Below are 21,841 nucleotides of genomic sequence, written 5' to 3' on the forward strand. Positions count from 1 at the left end.
GCCAAACTCCAGGAGGTGACTGTGATCACAGGCCTTCAAGGATGGAGTCTGATCTTCTGACCAGAGAAGCAGATAAAGTGAGCTGGGACCCACTTCTTCTTCCTCAGTCTGCTGTGCTTCCCACACAGCTGGTTTGAGTGACATCCTTCAGTGAGGAGTCCCAGAGGATGCCGATTTGCATCAAACACTCACTGCCTCAAAGGGCCTGAGAGGCAATAAGAGAGAGCTGGTGAGCCCAGCTGTGCTGTGGGCTCAGGAGGCAGAGCTCTGGGTGTCTCACCATGGCCTGGATCCCTCTCCTGCTCCCCCTCCTCGCTCTCTGCACAGGTGCTGCCCCCAAGCCCTTCCTTCAGGCTCAGAATCCATAGGATCCTGAGCTAGGCCTGACCAAACATGAGTTCATCCAAGGCACAACCTCAGGGTGGGACCCCCTGGGAACAGATTCATCATTTACAAGCCTCCTCTCCTGTCCTCTCTTGCAAGCTCCTATGAGCTTACACAGCCACCCTCAGTGTCAGTGTCACCAGGACAGGCAGCCATGATCACCTGCTCTTGAGATAACCTCAAAGATGAGTATGTTTACTGGTTCTGGCAGAAGCCAGACCAGGCCCATACTGGTGATATATGAAGGCAGCAAGCGGCCCTCAGGAATTTCTGATTTTCTGAGTCCAGCTCAAGGAACATGGCCACCCTGACCATCAGCAGGGCTCAGACTGAGGACGAGGCTGACTATTACTGTCACAGGTACAATAGAAACAGTGATGAGCCCACAGTGACACAGGCAGATTAGGAAGTGAGACACAAACCCCTTCCCAATCTGTGTCACCCTCTTTCTCCGGCCCCAGGATGGCTGTGGACAAAGCCATGAGCAGGGCTGGTCCAGTTCACCCAGTTCTGTGACCCCCAGGCTGCTCTTCCCTCCAGCCCTCCAGGCAGGTTGTGAAGAGGGTAAGTTAAGAAGAGATTTGAGGCTGTGTGACAGGCTATCCTGGGGTTTTTCTGGCCAAGGATAAAGCTGGTGAAAGAGAGCCTGAATGGACGGGCAGACAGAGTGGCCCATGCACGTAGTGGCAAAAGACCTGGGTTTCCACATGCCAGCCCTTCAGGCAGGCTCTGCAGAGAGTGGGTTAGGAGCAGATTTGAGGCTGTGTGGACAGGCTGTTTTGGGGTTTTCTAACCCAGGATAAAGCTGGTGAAAGAGGGCCTGGATGAAAGGACACACAAAGCGTATCTTTCATCTAGTGGTAAAGGATGTGAGTTCCATATGGTGAAGCCTGGGTCACCCCTTGGCCCAGACGTCCTAGGTTAGTCCTCAGAACTTCCCTAGCACTTAAGTTCCTGAATCTCCTGGCAGCCTTATATTCAAAACAGTGTAAGCTGGAGTGGACGCTGTGGGGTCCACCTAGACTCCACGTAAGGTCGACCCACACACTCTCAGAGCCTATGAGTGGACACCCATGCTGTGGGGCACATGTCACCTGACAGAGTGGCTGACCACCCCTGATCTCTTCTTTCTGACCACTTGGGTGTTTGGCAATATGTCCATCATGGACACTCTATGGGCTATTAACCTATGATTCAAAGTTTCTTCTGTGTGGTGCCCATGCCCAAAGACCACCCACAGGCTTCTGCCCATACTCCACTTCCCCCATTTCCAAATTTTTCTCTTGCAGTCCCTGGAACACCTGCCCAAGTCATTTCCCACTGCCCTAAGCCCATATCTGCCCTGGCATCCGGCCACTCACCTTTCCTCACAAAATGAATGACCAGGCGCCATGCCCTCGTGCAGGAAAGATGTCCCCTCTCCATTGTCTCTTAATGCCACCCCTTAGTAGACCCATATAGTGCAGCTGTGCCCTACTTCATGGTGATCCAGTTCATTCCTGGGCTACTCTGGAAATTTTTGCTCCATCAGCTGAGCAGAGGGACTGCTACCCACAGAACATAAGTATAAACCCAGGGAGCGGTGCTAGAGCAAGAGAGATGCAAACTTGGCTGTGGACCACCCACAGGTTACTCAGCTCTGGGGCCCTGCTCCTGCTCCATCCTAGGTGTGTCACATCTGTCTCACCAGGGATCGCTGCTGGGGTCTGCCTGAGCACACGACGGGGGAATCTGGCAGTTCTGGCTGCTTGGTCACTGAATGTCCGATGCTGTCCTGTATCTACCAGGGAACAAGAGCACATGGGGAGAGTTGTTTTCCAAATGAAAATAATTCTCTCTTGTGGATGACATGGAATTGTTCCAAATCCCATGGGATTGGAATCCCATTGGGAAAATCTCATGGGATTTTCCCATGAGAGATTGCGTAAACATGAGTTTTCAGTTCTTATCATAAATTCTTCCATTCCTATCACCAATTCCGTGACTATGGTAGAGTCTGCTGGATTCTGTGGTCCCAACAGCAGGACACTCATACCCCTGCCTGAACCTGGTGCAGAACCTCCCTGCTCTGGGCTCCAAAACAGTGGGTGATGTTCATGGCTCCTGATATATGAGTTGAAGCCACATCCCCAAGGGTTAAATATGCTGCCTCTAGACACCAGAATGACCTTAGAGCTTTGTGTTTCTTTCTGGTGGGAACTGTAAGATCTAATAACGTGCTCTTTATTTTGTGAGAGATACTAAGCTGCTCCAGAGAACTCAATCCTAAACATTTCAGCTACTACACAGGATGAATGGTCTTAGGGTTTGTTTCCCACTCTCAGCAATGCATGGGTCTCACCAAAGCTTCCAATAGACAGGGCCCCCTCATGCACATCTGATCCAAATACAGAATAGAGCCCTAGGAGGTTCTCCTGGGTGTTCAGATAGTCAAAGCCCCTATGACAATATCATGAAAAAGAAGGGAGAGTTAATGAAGTTGAAAAAATAAAAGTATAAACCTATACTGCTGTCTACTTCTTGTATTCACACCGTTTCTGATCCTGTTCTGAGAGGAATAGAATGAGTTTCTGCATTGATGGTGCCTGCTGTGCACCTGTAGCCATGCATGGTGGTGTGTTCTATCAGGGTCTTCATCTGGCACAGCAATCGCGAATGGAACTACCAGCTGACTGCGTCTGTAGAAATCCACTTCCATCTTCCAGGATCCATTCAACAATTGTAGGAATCATTTCAGTAAACTGAACACAAGGGCCTCAACTATAACTACGAGTCCTCCAGGAGAGGAGAACGCTGTCTCAGAGGGTGCAGTCCTACTGGGATTTCTCTTCTCTTTGGGACAAACCAGCCCAGAGGAGGCACAGGGGCTGTGTGTCATCTGGTTTCCTAGATGAGGTGTCTCCTCCTCACTGTCCTGAGATTTTGAAGAAACTGGGGAGATTGGTGCAGACACCCCTTGGATCCTTACAGGAAACTTCCTTCAGACCACACACTCCTCAATTTGTTCCCAAGCTCCAAAGTTTCTAAAGTCACTGTCTAATGGGCCCACAGTGTTTGTGTGGAGTGGTGGAAAAGCTCTGGGGATGGAAAGTGGTGGTGGTTGCAAAGCATTCTGAATGTACTTACTGTTGCTGAATGCACACTTACAAATGATTGAAATGGCTTAAAAATTGTTCATTTTGCCATAATAAAAATACTGCACACTCTGGAGGAAAGTAAACCTAGTTTAATTTTGAAATTGTTCAATGAATACCAATCAAAGAATAGTGTAGCAAGCACCATTTCCCCTCTCGCTATAGCAGCAACTGATCCCCTTGTGCTCTTTTGGCCTCTCTCCCCTGCTCTCTCTCTCTCAATAACGAGCGATGATCTTCTCTCCAGTCCAAGCTCACACTTCCCCAGTTGTGCAGGAAAGCCTATTGTAGCTGTTAATTTATTTCCAGGCAGAGACCTCAAGATTTCTCTGCTCACATTCTGTTCTCAGCTGTCTGGAGCCAGCATGACAAGTGAGCCAAGATCACTTGTCATGAGAGACTTGTGGAAGGTTTTGCAAAAAGTTCCCCAAGAAAAAACAATGCTCATTGTTGACAGCAGGACCATTTCCACACAGTAGGGCCATGCTGGGTGTGCAGTGGGGCTGTGCACACTGTGCCCACAGGCCAGGCTCTGCACTGCTGACTCTGATCCTGTGCTTGTAGCACCTTGTGCACTGCTGAGTCCACTGCAGACTCGACCCTGAATGGGAAGGTGGTTCCTAGCTGCTGGGCACTGAGTCTCATAGAGGGACAGATGGTATTGAGGATGCCCAGCCCCTGATGTACATAAGGGGACAAGGTCTGCTGGTAGAACAGGAAGATGAAGGAATCTGTGGCTCTAAAGGTGGGGTCTCCAGCCCTCAGTCTCAGCTGCCCATGGCCTCATCTGTGTGCACCTTGTCCATCTGGACCATGTAAATTAGAGGTGAAGGGAATTGAAGGACTTTCCCATTTTCTCCCATTTTCTCTCTTGGTTACAGAACGCACCCTTCCACATATACTCTATGAGAGCCTGTGCTCTACAAACATACCTGACACTAAATTAGTGACTTTTGAAAGTGCAGATAGCTACAGCAACCAGTCCCTCTGGAGACATTTCCCATAACATGAACCAGTGAACCCATCTCTGAAAGCCCTCATGTTTTAAAAGACAAGATTTTTGAATTTCAAGGAAAACTAAACCTTTGAAAAAACATGATTCAAAAGAGAACCTTGCCACTTTCCATTCCTGCTTGGGCTGCAGTGAGGACAGATGCAGCAAGTGCTTCTGATGTCTGTGTCTGTTCCCCTGTGTGGACGCACATATCCAGGAGAGTTTCAGTGAGGTAGGAGACTTCGGCAGCATTGGCCGGGCTCTGGTTTGCTTCTGGTGCTAACGGAACATGGAAGAGAGGACAAGGTAGCGTGTCCTGAAGATCACATATTTCCTTTTTGCAGGAAGTGCCTGGGCTCCTGGAGTGTTCTCAGGGCTTTGATCCAGGCCACCGGCTCCACAATCAACATCACTGATATTTCAGCAGGTCATTGACCTAATTCCATTTTAGTGCTATCTCAAATGGAAACATTATTTTCTTATAACTATTCATATAGCAACATAGCACATAAATATCTAAATAACACACACAGAAACAGTAGTCTCAAATGCAAAGCTGTCACCTCCCCACACCACACACTTTCTCACCCCAGCCACTGAGCCCACCCTTCCCTCGGGCCCCCCTCTCCTGTGCTGTTAGAAATCTCTGTCTTCTAACAGGGACAGTGACACAAAACAGTCCCCCCTTCCGCCCAGCACTCACACCGCAGAACCCCCAGTCCATCTCCTGAGGGAACGTTTACGTTTCTACTCTGACAGAGAGAAGTCACCGTGATTGGAGTCTTCACCCCAAACCCAGGAGTTTCTGAGGAACACATGGGGTCAGCCACTGTCTGTGTGGAGAGGCTTCACCTCAGGGAGGCGCCCGGCTCTGGGCTGAGGGGGACTCAATGTGCACTAAAGGGCAGGACTAAGGCAAGTCCCGGGTCACAGTGTGAGGGTCGCACGCGCCCTGAGGAGGGGTCCCTGGTGCTAGGCCTGACCCAATTCTAACCCCAGGCACCTTTCCTCAGCTCCTCTGGCCCTGGGACACCTCCCTACCCTGCTTCCCATGAGGCTGGTCACAGCTCTTGTGAGCACCGCCTCCTCCATGTCACACTTTTTCTGTCAACATTTTGAGGAGCCAGTTGGTTTTCTCCTCATTCCATGTGCCTGTCCCACCTGCCTGCTGGAGGTGGATTTATTTCACGTGTGAGGTTTCCTCAGCCTGAGCCAGAGCTGCCTCAAGGACACCAACCCTGTGGGACACTCCTCTGGGAAAAGCAAACAGGTGCCAAGAGGAGCATCTGGAGCTCTGGCATGGGAGATGCCCTCCACCCTGGGTCGGGGGAGTCTGGAGGGGATGAGAAGGGACCAGGGGCCTGGGATTGAGCTGCGAAGGGAACCAAAAGGCAGGAGGGACAGGGCAGGGGCTGTCGGCTATGACTCAGGGGAGGCTCCTGGGCTTCACGATCCTCCCTCTGAGGCCACCAGGGGGCGGGGGTGGCGCATGCCTGGACCTGGGAGGTCCCTGCTGGGCTTCACCCCGGATGGGTCCTAGGAGCTCCTTCCTCCTAAGTCCCCCTAAAGAGACAGAGGCATTCTGGGGTCCTAAATCTGTCATGCCCCCATAAATGCATTTCTACAAGGGCCAATAAATGAACCCCAGGTTTATCCAAGCAGCAGCTTCAGGCGTCTGCAGACACAGAGTGGGGAGGAATTAGCCAACCTGAGGCACCCTAGAAGGGCTGAAGGGGGCTGAAGGGGACTGAAGGGTCCCTGTGGGGCCTGTGGTCCTGGGGAGGAGAGAGCTGGGGTGTCTCCCAGCCACTCTGGGCCCTGTCCTGACACTTCTCCCACCAAGAAGGGAAGGGAAATCCTGGGACCCCACAGCCAGGACCAACCGTGAACCACAGGACAGGAAGGACAGGGACCCCCAAGGCTGGCTCCATTTCCCAGGCACTGTCACGGGCTGAGTCTCAGGAAATCCAAGTCAAGGAGTTTCAATCCCCCCGGCTGAGCCCCACTGTCCAAGGAAACAGAAGTCTATGAGCCCAGGCCCAGGTGAGGGTGGGGTAAGAAGAGGAGCTTAGGATGCAGATTTGCATGGAGGCCCCGCCCTCCTCTGAGGCAAGAGGGTAAGACAAGGCTGGGGGCAGGCCCAGTGCTGGGGTCTCAGGAGGCAGCGCTCTGGGGACGTCTCCACCATGGCCTGGGCTCTGCTCCTCCTCACCCTCCTCACTCAGCGCACAGGTGACGCCTCCAGGGAAGGGGCCTCGGGGACCCTTGGGCTGATCCTTGGTCTCCTGCTCCTCAGGCTCACCTGGGCCCAGCATTGACTCACTAGCATGTGTTTCTCCCTCTTTCCAGGCTCTTGGGCCCAGTCTGCTCTGATTCAGCCTCCCTCCGTGTCTGGGTCTCCTGGACAGTCAGTCACCATCTCCTGCACTGGAACCAGCAGTGATGTTGGGAGTTATGACTATGTCTCCTGGTACCAACAGCACCCAGGCACAGTCCCCAAACCCATGATCTACAATGTCAATTCTTGGCCCTCAGGGGTCCCTGATCGTTTCTCTGGCTCCAAGTCTGGCAATACGGCCTCCATGACCATCTCTGGACTCCAGGCTGAGGACGAGGCTGATTATTAGTGCTGCTCATATACAAGCAGTGCCACTTAACCACAGTGGTCCAAGTTCTTGGGGAACTGAGACGAAAACCTGCCCTGGGCTCTCAGGCTCCCTTTTTGCTCTGAAGATGTTTCCTCACCCAGTGCAACGGGCTTCCTGAAGCACAGCCTTGAGAATTCTTCTCCCTCAGCAACTCTCTTTTCCCACCATGAAATCCAAAGGAAACCTGCTCTGTGGTTTCTCATCCAGGACAGGGACAGCTTCCTTTTGCTTGTGTGTTGTGGTCCCTGAGTGGGTGCAACTCTTCCTAGCTTTTTAAATTATGGGAGAGTGACAATGAGCTCCCTGACTGGTGCAGTCCCTGCTGTTTTCAGGAACATCCTCATCCTAAATGCATCTGAATCTCCCACTGTGTGCAGACCAATCTGGACAGATGTTATTAGGGGGAGTTTCCAGAAACCACATCTTACTCAACTCTGTATCCACCACACTCTGGTGAAGATGCTTTTTTGGTGCCCATCCTATTGGGTAAAGTCCACTCTCTACTCATGACAGCCATGTGTCCCATCTTCTGAACTTGGGAAATTGCCACACCAAACCCTCAGGCTCAGGGCCCACATAGGAGCTCAGAAAGACGCACTGGGAAATGGAGAAGAGATCTGCATCCACCCCTCAGTGGAGAGACACCTAACTAGACAATAAGATAAGGAAGTAGGTTTGCATGATGAGTCTCCCCTTCTTATGATAAGAGAGATCTAGAGACCCCCTTCTCAGGTGTGTGCTCAAAGGCAGAACTCTGAAGCATCTCCACCATGGCCTGGACCCCTTTCCTGCTCACCCTGCTCACTCTCTGCACAGGTGCTGCTTCCAAGGGCTCAACCCCCACAGCACCAGGGAACAGCCTGGCCCTGACTTTCAGCTCATCACAGCAGTGATGCAGGGTATGGCACTCTGAGAATGAGACCCTCATCTTCAGACTCACCTCTCCTGTCCTCACTTGCAGGTTTTGTGGCCTTCTCTAAGCTGACTCAGCTGCCTGAAGTGTCTGTGGCTTTGGGACAGATGGCCAGGATCACCTGCCATGGAGAGGACTTAGAAAGCTATTATGCACACTGGTACCAACAAAAGTCAGTCCAAACCCCTAATCTCATTGTATACAATGATAGAAAGCTGTGCTCAGAGATCACTGAGCGATTCTCTGGTTCCTGCTCAGGGGGAACAGCCACACTGACCGTTACTGGGGCTCACGTTGAAGACGAGGCTATTTTTGTTTTTCTGGAGATAAAAACACATTCATAGTGACACAGACAGATAGGGAAGTGAGGCACAAACCCCATCACCATCTGTATCACTCTCTTTCTTAAGCCCCAGGAGTACTGTGGACAAAGTCGTGAGCAGGGTTAGCCCAGCTCAGTTGGATGTGTGACCCCCAGGCACCTTTCACTCTAGTCATCCAGGCAGGCTCTACAGAGGGTGGGTCAGGAGAAAATTTGGGGCTGAAAACTAAGCTGTCCTGGTGTTGTTTAGCTGGGTATGAATTGGCTTAAGATGACCTGACTGGTAGGACAGTCACAGCAAGATAACCATTGAGTAATCATGTTGCCTGGATTTCCTTTTGTTTAATGACCAAACCTAAGGTAGCTATCTGGTCCAAAATGCCCTGGATTAGTCCCCTGGACTCCTCATTGTTTAACTGAGACCTTTGATCCCAGCTGTCATGGCATCATGATATTGTGAAGAGGGAAGTCCATTGTAATGGCAACTGTGACATCAGGGGTCATTTACCCACTATCTACCCAAGGCCGCAGGGAATCCTTGGCTTCTCACAGCTTTTTCTCACCGGAAAATGCCACTGAGTGCAGAGAACTGTGTCTTCCAAGGATGTGCCCCCTCCATAATGTGGTTTGGGAGCAATGATTTCCTGATGCCTAGATTCCAAAGCCATGCTTTAATTCAGGATGACCTTGAAGTGCCTCCTGCTGAGTGCTCAATTGTAACACATTCCCAGAAGAGCCTCCCACACTTATTTTCTGGGACTATATACCCGAACCCTACTGCATGGAATTCAACCTCTCAGAGTAACTTTCCAAGAAACCCAAAAATTAAAAACTAAACAACAACCAGAAAACAATATAGAGAGAAGAGTATCAAAGAAAAGCAAGTTGTACAAAGAGAGAACTCTGGAGTCTTCAAATATTAATAAGCATCAAGCAGCACATGTGTGGACGGAAACTCCATTTTCAGACAAACAACCATCCAAAGACACTTGCGGGAACACTCCACAGAGCATTCTTTCTCTCTCTCTCTCTCTCTCACACACACACACACACACACACACACACACACACACAAAATATGAATCCTGCTTGTTCCTACAGTCACAGAGGAAAGGCCTGAGTTAAGGGGCATGAGGTCGAATCCTCGGAACAGCTTTGCCTCAGTCCTGGGGAAAATGTCAGCCTAGACAATAGGCTGGTCTGGTCTCAACTAAGTAAGCTAAAAAGCAAGTTTTAAAAAGTACCAAGTTTCCGAGTAATTATACTAAATCCAAGAATAAAAGACCAAATAGACAGAGAAGTGCAAGTATATTCTAAATCGAACAAGGAAAAACTCAAAATGTCTAGCACCTATCAGATTTCCTTGCAAGAAGCAAGAAAATACATGCTATAAAAAGCAGAAAAGTTCATCAGTCCAAAGTCTCCCTGAAATTGCACAGATGATAGACTTTGTAGGAAGAATACAAAAGCGATACTTATAACTATCTTCCACTTGCTCAAGAGGGTACGGGATTGATTGAACATGTTAAGTGGAGACACGGTAGACATAAAAAGATCAAAGTTGAACTTACAGAAATTACCTCTAAAATGTCTGTGATAAAAACAAATAAATGAATAAAGAAGGGCCAGGCATGGTGGCTAATGCCTGTAATCTCAGCATTTTGGGAGATCATGGTAGAAGGATTATTTGAGCCCAGGAGTTTGAGAACAGCCTGGGTGACACAGGGAGACCCTGTCTCTACAAAAAAATAACAAAATCAGATAGATGCATGGTGCACACCCATGGTCCTAGCTACTTAGGAAGTGGTGGAAGAATTGCTTGAGTTCTGTAGGTTAGGATGGCAGTGACCTGTGATCATGCCGCTGAACTTTGGCTTGGGTGATAGAATGACACCCTGTCTCAAAAAAAAAAAAATGTTTGAGAATAATTGTAGATTAGCTCCCGCAAAATAATAGATTACTGAACCTGAAGATATAACAATGAAGCTCTTCAAAATGAAGCACCAAAAAAGAGAAGATAAAAAATTATACTGAGCATCAATGAGTTTTACGACATCTTCAAGGAGCCTTAATTGTATAATTAAATGAACTGAAGGAGACAAGATTGGTGGAGGGAGAGGGAGGGTACAAAAACCACTTAAAGAAATAATGAAAAACATGTGCAAAATTTGGTGAAAACTATAAACTTATGATTTCACATAGTTTAACAAAACCCAGACACCCACACACAAACACAAACACAAACACACAGACATCATATACACAAAAAAACACACACATAAAGAAAACATCAACACCCGCCATAATCAAATTGCAAAAAAAAAAAAACAACAAAAACAAAAACAAAAAAAAAACTGTGATGGAGAAATGCTCTTAAAAGCAGCCAGAGAGAAAAGACATGTTTGATGCAGGTGAACACCATAATGATGAGAGCAGCTTTCCCATTAGAAACAATACAAGCAAGAAGGCAGTGGAGGTACATTCATAAAACTTTTTAAAACTTACTACGCACAGCATTGTACATATTCAGTGTAATCCCTATCAAAACACCAATGTCATTCTTCACAGAAATAGAAAAAAAATCAATCTTGAAATTTGTATGGAATTACAAAAGACACTGAATAGCCAAATCAATAGTGAGCAAAAAGAATAAAGCTGCAGGTGTCACACTACTTGTTTTCAAAATATGCTACAAGGATATAGTAACCCAAATTATACTATACTGTTTTATAGTATAAAACAGGCACAGACCAGTGTAACAGAATAGGAAACACAGAAATAATCCACATATTTACAGACAACTGGTTTTTGTCAAAGGCACCAATAACATACATTGGTTAAAAGACAGCCTTCTTGGTGCTGCTGAGAAAATTGGACATTCATAGGCACAAGAATTAAAATAGACCTCGATCTCTCACCACATACAAAAGTGAATTCAAACTGGATTAAAGACTTAAATGTAAAACTTGACACTATTAAACTACTAGAAGAAAACACAGGGAAAATAGGGAAAATGCTTCCGGACTTATGTGTAGACAAAGATTTTATACCTGAGCTTTCAAAAGCACAGGCGACAAAAACAAACATAGACCAATGGAGCTACATTAAACTAAAAGTTTCTGCACAGCAAAGAAAACAATAAGCAAAGTAAAGAGACAACTTGTAGAACAGGAGAAAATATTTACAAACTGTTCATCTGGCAATGGATTCATATATAGAATAAGACAATAAGCCAAGAAAGCAAAACAATTCAACAGCAAAAAAAAAAAAAAATGCCAAATAATACCATTAAAAAGAGGTCAAAGAATTTGAATAGACATCCCTCAAAAGAAACATACAAATGGCCAAAGGGTGTATTTTTTAAAATGCTCAACATCACTAATCATCAGGGCAATGCGAATCAAAATCACAATGAGACATCATCTCACCCCAGCTAGAGTGACTATTATCAAAAAGACAAAACATAACACATTCTGGCAAGAACGCAGTGTAAAGGAACTCTTATACGCTGTTATATACTGTTGGTGAGAAGGTAAATTGTAAATTAATACGGCCATTATGAAAAACATGATAGTGTTTCAGAAACACTAAAAATAGACCATCATCATACAATGCAATAATCCCACTACTGGGTATTTAATCACAGGAAAAAATGTCAGTATATCTAAGGAATTCCTGCACTCCCACGTTTATTGCAGCACTATTCCTAATAGCAAAGCTATAGAATCAACCTGTTTTCATCAACAGATGAATGCATAAGGAAAATGTGGCATGTATACACGATGAAATACTTTCCAGTCATAAACAAAACAATGAAATCTTATCCTTTGCAGCAACATGATGGAACTGGAGGTCATTATGTTAAGTGAAATTAGCCAGGCACAGAAAAACAAATGTCACATGTTCTCTCTCATGTGGGAGCTAAAAAAAGTTGATCTCATGGAGGTATAGTGTAGATTAATAGTTACCAGAGAGGCTGGGAAGGGTTAGGGGTTGTGGGGATGAGGGGTAGTTGGTCAATGGGCACAAACATACAGTTACATAAAAGCAATAAGGTCTAGTGTTGTATATCACACAGCAGAGTGAACATAGTTAACATAATTTATTGTACATTTCAAAATATATAGAAGATTTGAAATATTCCCAACATATAGAAACGACAAATGCTCAAGGTGATGGATATCCTAAACACTGATTCGATCCTCACATACTGTATTCATGCATCAAAATAGCACGTGCACCCCATAAACATGTACAATTATAATGTATCAATAAAACATGTTCTTTAAATTAAAAAAACTGTCAATTCTGAATTCTTTACTCAGTGAAAATATCTTTCAGAAGGGAAGGCAAAATAAAATGGTTTTAACCATAAATATACTTGCACTATTCATGACCTGCAGACACACACTATAGAAAATACTAAAGAATACTTCTCAGATAGAAAATCATACTAAAGATGTGACTCTGAATAAAGAAAACAAAAACATCAAATATAGTAACTACATAAAAACATATAGAAATGGTAAATAAACATAGATATAAAAGACTTAAATTACATTACAAAACAACTAGACTTAATAGACAACTATAGAACAGTCCATCCACACAGCAGAATATATAATAATCTCAAGTGCATATGGAACACTCTCCAGGGTAGAACCTGCAAAAAAAAATGAGTACCTTAAAAAAATAGGAAATCTATAAAGTATATACTTTGTGTTACTTCACTCTTGTATTGCTATAAAGAAGTACCTGAGCTTGGGTAATTCATAAAGAAAAGAGGTTTAATTGGCTCATGGTTAAGCAGGCTCTACAGGAAATCTGGTGCCAGTATCTGCTGCTGGTGAGGGACTCAAGAAGCTTACAATTATGGTGGAATGTGAATGAGGAGCAGGCATGTCACATGGTGAGAGTAGGAGAGAGAGAGGTGGAAAGTGCCACACTCTTTTAAACAACCAGTCTCACATGAACTGGGAGCAACAACTCATTGTCATGAGGGCAGCACCAATTTATTCACGAAGGATCCACGTGGCCCCATGACCCAAACACCTCCCACTAGGCCCACCTCAACACTGGCAGCTACATTTCAACATAAGATTTGGATGGGACAAATATTAAAAGTATATAATTCCACCCCTGGCCCACCAAATCTCATGCCTTTCTCACATTGCAAAATGCAATAATCCCTTCTCAATAACCCCCCAAAGTTCTAAGTTGTTCCAGCATCAAGTTTAACATCCTAAGTCTCATCTGAGACTAATCTCCTCTCACCTATGAGCCTGTAGAATCTAAACAAGTTATTTACATCTAAGATGCAATGGTGGTACAGGCCTTGGGTAAACATTACCATTCCAAAAGGGAGAAAACAACCAAAAGAACAGGCCCCACACAAGTCCTAAACCCAATGGTGCAGTAATTAAATTTCAAACTTCCACAGATCTCTAGGGCATGAAAAGAATTCAGCCAAGCTTTTTACTAAGGCATCACAAGGGTGAACTTTGCTCCAGTTCCCAATAACTATCTCATTCCATCTGAGACCTCATCAGCCTGGACTTCACTGTCCGTATCTCTATCAGCATCTTGGTCACAACCAGCTGACCAGTCCCCAGGAAGCTCCAAACTTTCCCTCATCTGCCTGTCTTCTTCTGAGCCCTCTAAGCTCTTCAAACCTGTACTTTTTACCCAGTCCCAAAGCTGCTTTCACATTTGCATTATCCTTACATCAACAATCTACCAATTGGTACCAATTTTCTGTGTTCTTTCATTCTTGCATTTTTATAGCACCTGCTATAAAGATGTACCTGAGGCTGGGTAATGTATAAGGAAAAGAGGTTTAATCAGATCACTGTTCTGCAGGCTGTATAGGAAGTATGGTGCCAGCATCTACTTCTGGTCAGGCCCTTAGGAAGCTTACAAAAATGGTGGAAGGTAAAGTGAAACCAGGCATGTCACATGGCAAGAGAAACAAAAAGAAGAAAGAGAGAAAGGAAAGGAAGAGAGGGAAGGAGGGAAGAAAGAAAGAAGAAAAGCAGCAAAAAAGGAAAGGAAAGAAGCAAAAAAAAGGAAGAGGAAGGAAGGAAGGAAGAGAGAGAGAAAGAAAGAAAGAAAGAAAGAAAGAAAGAGAAAGAAAGACAGAGAGAAGAGAAGAGATGAGACGAGAAGAGACAAGGAGGGAGGCGGGGGGGGAGAGAGGCAGGGAAGGAGATAGGGAGGGAGGAAGGAAGGAGGGAGAGAGAGAGTGTGAAAGAAGAAAGAAAGAGAGAAAGAAAAAAAGAAAGAAAGAAAGAGAAAGAGAGAGAAGAGTGGGGAAGTGCCACACTCTTTTAAACAACCAGATCTTGTTTAAACTAATGGTTAGAATTCATTCGTTATTATGAGGACAGCAGCAAGCCAATCACGAAGGGTCAGCCCTCATGACCCAAACACCTCCTACTAGGCCCACCTCCTACAGTGGAGTTCATCTTCCAGCATGAGATATGGAAGGAATAAACAATGATATCATCCTCTGAACACTGATATTGAAAAATAAAAGGTATTATATGAAAACACTGTGAAAAGCTGCATATCAAAAATTAGATGAAAAGAAAAAATCCCTAAAAACATAAAAACTACCAAACTGGCTCAAGGAGGTATAGAAAGTCTGATTAACACTATAACAAGAGTTTAAATTAGTCATTGAAACCTCCCACAAAGAACGGCCCAGGCATGAAGGGTCTCATTGATGAATATTATGAACTGTTTAAGGAATTAATAATAATTATTCATAAACCCTTCCAAAAATATAAGAAAGGGGAACATGAGCAGCTCATTCTGTGAGGCCCGAAGCATGCTGATAACAAAAACAAAAGACATGAAAAGTGAACTGGAGCACAACAGCCTCTATGAAAACAGATGCAAAACGATCACACTTCAACAAAATACTAGCAAAATATAAAAAGGATTAAACACCATAACTAACTAGTATTCATCCCCAAAATTCAAGGGATTCTTAACCTATGGAAATTAATTATTTTAATGCTCCATATTAAAATAAATAATAAAACCACATGATTATTTCAACAGTCACATCAAATGTTTTCATGTAAGCAGACATGACTTCCTGTTGTTTTCCCATTCCTGTTAAAGCATCATAAAAGGCACGATTTGTGGTGCTATTGGATGGGGTGCTACTTCATGCAAACTGGATATGTCATGTCCAACCATGAATATACTTAGCCATAAATGCTAAAAGATTGTAATTTGGTGTCAGAGACTTGGTGGTCAGAGACCACTTCCTTGGCAAGTGATAAGTACAGACATCTGAAAGGATAACTAGGATTTAGGTAGGTATTGGATAAGGAGGTGAGTTACACACAGAAAAAGTTTCACTTAAAAACTCATAGACGCTTGAACACAGAAGATGGCTCAATAGGTCTGAGAAATAAACAAAGTCCAGAATAACTGGAGCTGAATGGAAACAAGGCAAATGACATGAACCATCTGTTTCTCTCTCGACAACTCACTGGGGCATTGTCTCCTCCCAACATACCACCCACGTGGATTGTAAAAACATCTGTTCTTAAAACTTTCTTGTGCATCATGACAGCATGTAGCACCTGAATCAAGCTCAGTTAAATGAGGGCAGGACAGTCAACCACAAAACCCAGGTGGCCTAGGAAGCACACCAGGGAGACAAGACCTTGCTGTCAAAAGCAGAGGAAGTGAGATTTTCCATTGTGGCTAAGCCCAGAGCATATGAAATTTCAATGGGTACACAAAAACCATATAGAGTTTGGTTAAGCTGCAGATGCAGTCTTTGCAGGTTTGAATGGGGCCCCAGATTCTCCATGGCAAATAGCCTCCAGTTGAGGTTGATTGATGCTGGTCCTCCAAGGAACACACTTTGGGTGGCTTAGCTCCTATGCACCCTCCTCACTCATGCACAGCTGAAACTCACCTACATAATGCACCTTCTGAGAAGCATAAGTGACCTATTTCTCCTCCACTAATGTGTCTCAGTCCCTTTGCTAAAAAGGAATATCTGAAGTTGGGTAATTTGTAAAGAAGCAAGGTTTATTTGGGTCGTGCTTCTGATGTCTGTAAAGTTCAACAGTGGGCATCTGCATCCAGTGAAGACCTCAAACTGCTTCCACTCCTGACAGAAGGTGAAGATAAGCCGGTGTGTGCAGAAATCAATTGGAAACAGAAAGCAAGTTCTTTCCTAAAAATACTGCAGGAGTTTAATGATCATATTTACAAAGTGTTTAACACAGAGCCTGACACACCCTAGCTGCTCACGAGTTGGCGGCAATTATTGCTGATGTCATTCATGAAAATTGGACCTCAGATGGAGAAACTGCAGTGCAGAGAGTTTGAGAAGTTTAGGGACAAGAAAGACTTAGTGACTTGAAATCGAGTTCTAGGAACTGAGGAGAGCATCCCTGGGCATTTTACTGCCATCTTTTCCAATGTCTCAGAAACTGTTTCAATGTGACGTCAACCAGAGAGGAAAGCAGAGGGGTTTGCAGAACCAGGGGCTACAACTTCATCCACGGGAGAGTGATGTAGTCAGCGGGTGGGAAGGGGCAGCTGAGCTCATCTGAAGGGTGTTTAAGGTTTTCTGGCCCAGGGATCTTTGGTCATCTCTCCCTGCCCAGGGCCTCATTCTTCCGCTGACCGGCAGGAGCTGGAGAGTGGCTTCTGAGTCTGGTTAGAGATCCCAGCAGCACCCAGAGGGGGAAGATATTGGAGAGATGGGTCTAAGGTCACTGGAGACACTGTTTGCTGCCTAGAGGGCTGGGACAGCCTCCTTGAAAAAAAATTCAGACACTTTAGGGGAAGAAAACACAGGATGGGAAGGCTCCTCACCAGGGTATTGTGGATAACAGAGACCAAAGCATCTACAAGGAGCCCAGCCCTACTGGAGGTGCCCTGAACACAGAGATCCTAGGGGTGTCTGTATTATTTTGCCAGGGCTGCCATAGCAAAGTAGCACAGCCCTACGGCTCAAAGAACACAAATGTATTTTCTCACTATTCTGCAGATGATGTTAGAATTTAAGATGAAGGTATCTACAGGGTTGGCTCCTTCTGAGCACTGGAGAATCTGTTCCACGCCTCTCCCAGCTTCTGCTGGCTGCGGAGGTGTTTGCTGTTCCCTGCCATGGAGGTAAATCACCCCAATCTCTGCCTCACATTCAAATGGAGTATTCCTCATGTGCGTGTCTGTGTCACAGTTTCCCCTTTTTATAAGGACATGAGTCGTGTTGGATTGGGTACGTACTCTGCTGCAGTATGACCTCTTCTTAACTAATTTCAACTGTAATCACCCTATTTAAATATAAAATCCCACTCTGAGGTCCTGGCAGTGAGGACTTCATTATACAAATTTGAGGGGCCTGAAATTCAAATTCCTAACAGTGTGTCTGCCATGACTCAGACCTCTCCTTGGGGGTCTGCAGGTGGGATGTGCATCACCAACCTCTCAGGTGGGGCATTACCTGACAGCCCAGAAGGACCCCAGGCCCTCTGAAAAATGACATCTCTCTCATCCACCTTGAGGGACATGTTTTCTGGCTGTCCTTCTCATCCTTTGCATGCTGACATGGGAGACATCATCCTCTGCTTTTTAAAGAAGGACTCCTTCACCTTCCCAATCATCCCAAGTAGACGTCCATGCTGGTTCCAGAGAATCAAACCACGGTGGGTTACGAGTTATATTAGCCACCAGCTGACAATATTCCCTGAATGTCCAGGATCCACTCATGCTCTCTGACCATCACCAGAGTGAGCAAATCTCTGATATGTGGGTAAGAGTTTCTCCCATGGGCTCCCAGCCGGGCTGTAAGTGAGGCAAGACCCCTTCTTCAGCGCATGGGGCTCAGTGCAGCTGCCTCCCTGACCAAGTCTTCCTGGGACACTAAGCTTATCAGTTTCTCTCCCCCAGGGACAGTTTTTGGTTGTCCTAAGCCTAGCTCAGCTCTGCTATGAACTTTGCATCCTAAGAGCCCATTAAACACCCCCTTGTGCCTCAATGGAATAACCTGGAGTAAATAGTGTGAGGTGCCCCTGCTTTCTGCTCCCAGGGCCTCTTCTCCTCGGTGGCACCAGCACTGCCCTATTGACCAGCAATCCTCACCTGCCCATTCAGGCCTCTACACTGCCTACTGTGAACAGTCACAGATCACAAACTGATTGCCAAATTTGTGCAGATCATCTTGACAGTTTCTGTGGAACTGGGTGCCTTCTCATAGAACCAGGAAGTCACAAGCCAGGCCAGCTCTAGAGAAGCAACTGGGGGAGTAACATGCATCACAGCGCCTGGACACAACAAAGGGATTTTGCTGTAGTCCTACTAGGACACATCCTAGTGATGTCTCTGAGAACCAGTCTTGGTCCCTGCAACAGAAAGCCTACTAAACAGGACAATAGGCTGCGAGGTTGGGCACAATTTGTGCCGTGTGTGAGCCATGTAGATTGTGCATGTGTGTATGTGTGTACATATGTGTACATGTGCATTTAGTGTTGCAAGGAAGGGTTGTGTCAAATGTCCCAACTCAAAACTTTTCTGTTTTCCTAAATTATCTGCTTCTATCTTTACTACCTTTTTACTATCATAAGAATAAGGATAATGATTAGGGTAGAAATAGGAGAAGGAATAATGTTTAATTATTCATTCTTATGTGTTTAATACATATCAAGCACTCTTCAAAACAATTTATATTTATTAAATCACTCAATACGAACTACTCCATGAGCCAAATGTTGTCATTATCTCTCCATTTCCAGTTGGAGAATCTGTGATACAGATTTTGACACATGGGAAAGCTAAGGCAAAGAAAGGAAAAGGACTTTGCCCGATGTCAGAACTAGAAAGTGGCTGACCCAGGAGCAGAACCTGAGGTCTTCCAGTCCCAGAGACGCTGTTCTTTAACAACAGCCTGTGGGCCTGTCACTGTGCTTTAAGGTAAAGCACTAGCATCTCCCTAAGACTCCAGAAAGTTCTCTGTACTTTTTGAATCAAGTAACTCATACTTGCAGTGATTTCCAATGCAGTAGGAATTCTCTGGTGCTGAGGAGTCTACTAGGAATATAATTTCAATGCCTTTAAAATTTTTCAGTAGTCACATTTTAAAAGTAATAAAGAACGGGTGGAAGCAACTTTCGTACTATATTTTCTTTAACTGAGCTTACCCAAATATTATTTCAATATGTAACCAACATAAAAATATTGAGATATTTTATGTTATTTTCCTACAACCTTTTTGAAATCTGGTGTGTTTTACCCCCACATCACATCTTAACTTGAACTACCCACATTTCAAGGACTCAGAAGCTCCCTGGGACTCATGGTTGCTATACTGGACAGAGCAGATCCACATGAATGATGGTCCATTTGGATCACAGCCCCTGCAGTACTTACTTAGAACTATCTTGGGGCAATGGAGAGTCCTATGACCCAGAGGGCCTCCTTAGGGAAGAATGGGTGTTCCATTTTCCAACCAAAGTAGAAATATGGCGGGCTCTCAGAAACCAGGGAATTTTTACAATGTGTTTCACACTTCTTCCCTTCTCAAAGACATTGACTATAACTTCCAGTTCGAAGATAAATCTGAGCCATCAAAGGCATTTTTTTCTATTGGTCAGTGGAATGAATGGCAATGGTTCCTGTGAATTGTGCTCCAAGGATCCCTTTCTGTGGGAAGATTCTTACAATAAAACCAACTAAAAGTAGGAAGTTATTGTTTATATGTAGATCTAGATGAAAGGGGGCTGATCATGAGGAATATAGTATTGAAGGTGAGTGTGTTGCTATTCTTCACAAAGGGCTATTTTTGCCTAACTCACAGGCATCAATCATTTTTATTAAGGTGTATTTTCCCAGAGTGATCTTAGCAAGTTACATCCAATGCTGTATCAGGACCCACAAGCAAGGGTGTCAGAACTGACCTGCCTGAGCGGTCAGCAGGAACCAATGTGGAGACTCTGAGGTCTCCACACCACCAACCATGTCCAACCTCCAGTCAAGTGACAGGAGGAGTGGAAGCATTGGTTGGGAAGGGCTTGGAGGAGCTGCAGTGACATGCTCAGCCAAGTACAGGAGCAGGCATATTGGTGTCATGTGACCTCATCTTATCTCAGTTATCTCTTTACACCAAACTCCAAGGTGCAATGTGTGGAGGCATCTGTCTGTACCCATGGACACCTTGGGCTTCACACATTATTTCTATTTCTAATGAACCAGTGTTTTGTTAATGAATTCATTTCATCACATCCTTAGTAGTTCTAGGTTGGAAAAGCAATACATGTCTCTAAGATATTAGGTAGGAAATATTCTCCCGCCACTCGTATTTATTAAAGTTAAAATGCTTCAGTATCTAATGTGACAGTTGTCCAAATTCAATACCCTTCACCTTGTTAGAAATGGAATCCTGATCCTAACTTGTCTGGAGAGGAGGCTGGCATGAGGAGCATGACCACACATCTGGATGTCCCCAGTGTCACTGCTAACACACGCTCTTTTGTTACTTGCCGTGAAGGGAGCAGAGGGAGCATCCACACCTTTGTCCAAAGGACTTGGAGGACAGTGCACCTGATTAAAAAATGCAGGGCTGTGATAAGTGGGTTCAGGGTCCTGGATGAGGGAAGAGAAGATGAGGAGGCATGGGGTAGGAGGCAGGGCAGGGAGAAGCTGTAAGGTCAGGCTCTGAGTATGGGTGAAATCCTGACTCCACTCACTGCTCTCTGGGAGGATTTGATAAATCTTGTAACCTCCTGATGTTGGTTCTCCCATCAATAAACTAAAGGAGACGTCGTGTCTTAAGCGTATGCTTGCTGTGGGGCTACTGTGAATGTGTGGTTGAGGTGGTGCCTGTAAAACACTCTCCAAAGGGCCTGGCACGTATTAATGTCTCAAAGGAGTCATTCTGCTTGAGCTCGTGGAGGATGACATTTCTCCTGTGTGCACTAGAGGGCCTTGTTGTGAGGACGCTAATGACTTCCCTGGTGGGGCTCAAGCACAAAGGGCATGACTGATGCTTCCTCTGAGGCCCCTTCTATTGGGTAAAATTCATGCTCCACTCATGACACCCACCTGGCCCTTCTTCTGACCTTGAGAAATTGCCAATATGAAGCCCTCAGACTCAGAGCTCAGACAGTAGCTCAGACAGACATGCTGGAAAGTGGAGAGCAGATTTGCATTCAAAGCTCCTCCCTTCTTGAGCTTCAAGAAGAGGATAAGACAGGAGCTCATAGTGTCCAGGTTCCACTGGGCAGTCTCGAATAGAGCTCTTGGAAGTCCCTCCAACCATGGCCTGGGTCTCCTTCTACCTACTGCCCTTCATTTTCTCCACAGGTCAGAACATCCCAGGGAATTCAGGGAAATGTTTTCACTGCTATTTTCCCACGAGCACCAGTCCTCAGGGGCATTCTTTCCAGGTCTTCTGTGCATTCAGCATCATTCATG

General features: G+C 45.4%; 1 gene segment (V, D, J or C); it reads left to right on the forward strand.

Annotated features, from left to right (window-relative positions):
* The first annotated feature begins 6,666 nt into the window (after positions 1-6,666).
* On the forward strand, positions 6,667-7,139 carry LOC115931978 (immunoglobulin lambda variable 2-8-like). The segment is given in 2 exon segments: positions 6,667-6,744; positions 6,862-7,139. Coding segments are annotated over 2 exon segments (324 nt in total).
* Positions 7,140-21,841: the final 14,702 nt, after the last annotated feature.

The sequence above is a fragment of the Gorilla gorilla genome, chromosome 23 (genome assembly GCF_029281585.2).
Source record: "Gorilla gorilla gorilla isolate KB3781 chromosome 23, NHGRI_mGorGor1-v2.1_pri, whole genome shotgun sequence".
In the NCBI taxonomy this organism is placed as follows: Eukaryota; Metazoa; Chordata; class Mammalia; order Primates; family Hominidae; genus Gorilla; species Gorilla gorilla.